Genomic DNA, 2,212 nt, shown 5'->3' with positions numbered 1-2,212 from the left:
CCCCCCCCGGGGGGGCCCCCGGGGGCCCCCAAGGGGCCCCCAGGGGCCCCCAGGGGCCCCCCTAGCCTTATCAATTGGGCGCAGCTCAAACTTGAGAACGCTCCAGTGCCACGTCTCGACTGCAGCAGGTCCTCAAACCCTAAACCTTAAACCCTAAACCCTAAACCCTAAACCCTAAACCCTCAACCCTTTACTTAAGTCTCGGAGTGCCCACATCATGATATTAACTGCTGGCTGCAGGCGTTTGCCGTCCACAGCATTCATACCGGGCCCCCAACTCTAGGCCTTCAACCCTAAACCCTAAACCCTAAACCCTAAACCCTAAACCCTAAACCCTCGACTCACCTGGGGCGGGAAGAGTTGGCGTCAACGTAAACCCTGTCATCTTCTCCAACAGCTCGACTGCCCGTCTCCACACAGTCTCAAGACTTAGTCGCTGAGGCTCAGAAGGCCTGAAGCCAAACCCTAAACCCTAAACCCTAAACCCTAAACCCTCAAGCCTGCGAACCATATCTTAGGTCGTAAGTCGAAAATTCTCAGTCTGAGGCCTCAGCTAATCACTGGTAGGCAACCATGGCTGGCGAAGGGGAACAAAACCTGGCTAGGCAAAGCACGCTTTAGGGTTTAGGGTTTAGGGCTTGGGGTTTAGGGTTTAGGGTTTCGAGCCATGGCCCGTGAAAAAGACTCCAACAGCTACTTTAAAGGGTTTTGAGTTTGAGTCAAACTCAACCGGGAATGACACAGCTGCGTCTGCGCAAGCTGTAACGCAGGCCTTAGGGTTTAGGGTTTAGGGTTTAGGGTTTAGGGTTTGCCTGTTGCGTCCTTGCTGCAGCGCGTGGCACTCCATCAGGAAAGGAACATCCCAAGGGTTTATTTCGCCTTCAATTTTAAACTTTTCTGGAAGCAGTTTTGCTGCTGCTTTCATTTGCTGCAGCTCTCGCTCCAGCGGCAGCTGAGTGGCCCCAGAAACGCAGCAAATAAGGGTTTAGGGTTTGGGGTTTAGGGTTTAGGGCTTAGGGTTTTGGCGGCTGGGGTTTAGGCCCACCTCCAGCGCTGACTCAATTCGCTCCAGAAATGTCGACACTGCAGCGGGAGTTCGCAATATGCCTTCCCTTGGCCCGCAAACGCAAACCCTAAACCCTAAACCCTAAACCCTAAACCCAAACCCTAAATGCTAACTCACAAACCCTAAGCTCTGAGGTGCGTACTCAGCACGTTTCGTTGTTGCTGGTACAGCAGCGAAGAAACCAGCAGCAGAAGCAGCAACAAGAGCTGCTGAAGTTGCAGGAGCAGCAGCAGCAGCAGCAGCACCAGCAGCAGCAGCAACGACGCCGCAGCGCCAAGGCAGCAGCAGCAGAAGCAGCAGCAGCAACGACAGCAGCAACAACAGCAACACGAGCAGGAACGACAGTAGCATCAACAAGAGCAACAGCAACAGCAGCAGCAACAACAGCCACAGCAACAGCAGCAACAGCAGCAACAGCAGTAGCAACAGCAGAAGGGGCACGAGCAACAGCAGTAGCAAGAACTAACAGGGGCAGCAGCAACACCAGCAGCAGCAACATCAGCAGCAGCAACACCAGCAACACCAGCAGCAGCAGCAACAGCAACACCAGCAGCAGCGACTACAGCAGCAGCAACAGCAGCAACACCAGCAGCAACAGCAACAGCAGCAGCAGCAGCAGCAGCAAGCTGCACCTTTGTGCAAAAGCTGCCCAAGACTCGAAGCCTCTGCCGCGGGCCAGTTTTTGCCTGAGGGCCAAAAGATGAAGATAGTTCAAATCTGCTGCCTGCAGCAAAAAGAGAAATTTTAAATTTAAATTGAATTAATTTAATTTGAATTTAAAATTGAATAAATAAAAGGAATTAAATAGATGTTAGAAAGAATTAATTGAACATTGAAAAGAATTAATTGGTATGTGATTAAATAATTAATGAAAATTCGAAAAGAATTAATTAAAATTCAAATAGAATTAATTAAAATTCAAAAAGAATTATTTGGAAATCAAAAAGAAGAAAGCAGCAAAAAGGAAAAGCCAAAAACCGCAAAAAATAAATTCAAATAAATAAAACTAAACTAAATTCAATTAAAAATAAAAACTAAACTAAATTAAACTAATTGAATTAATTAAATTGATTTAAAGGGAGAAAAATAAATTCAAATAAATAAAACTAACTTAAATTCAATTAAAAATAAAAACTAAATTAAATT

General features: G+C 47.1%; 1 protein-coding gene across 1 annotated transcript; it reads left to right on the top strand.

Annotated features, from left to right (window-relative positions):
- Positions 1–1,236: 1,236 nt before the first annotated feature.
- On the top strand, positions 1,237–1,770 carry ETH_00039520 (uncharacterized protein; the record flags this gene model as incomplete). Its single annotated transcript, XM_013374569.1, has 1 exon — positions 1,237–1,770. A coding segment is annotated over one exon (534 nt), but the record flags the coding sequence as incomplete, so codon positions are not given.
- Between the last annotated feature and the right edge of the window lie 442 nt (positions 1,771–2,212).

The sequence above is a fragment of the Eimeria tenella genome, genomic scaffold (assembly GCF_000499545.2).
Source record: "Eimeria tenella Houghton genomic scaffold, Eth_scaff2138, whole genome shotgun sequence".
NCBI classification, from domain to species: Eukaryota; Apicomplexa; class Conoidasida; order Eucoccidiorida; family Eimeriidae; genus Eimeria; species Eimeria tenella.
This window is presented reverse-complemented; position numbering and strand designations above follow the sequence as displayed.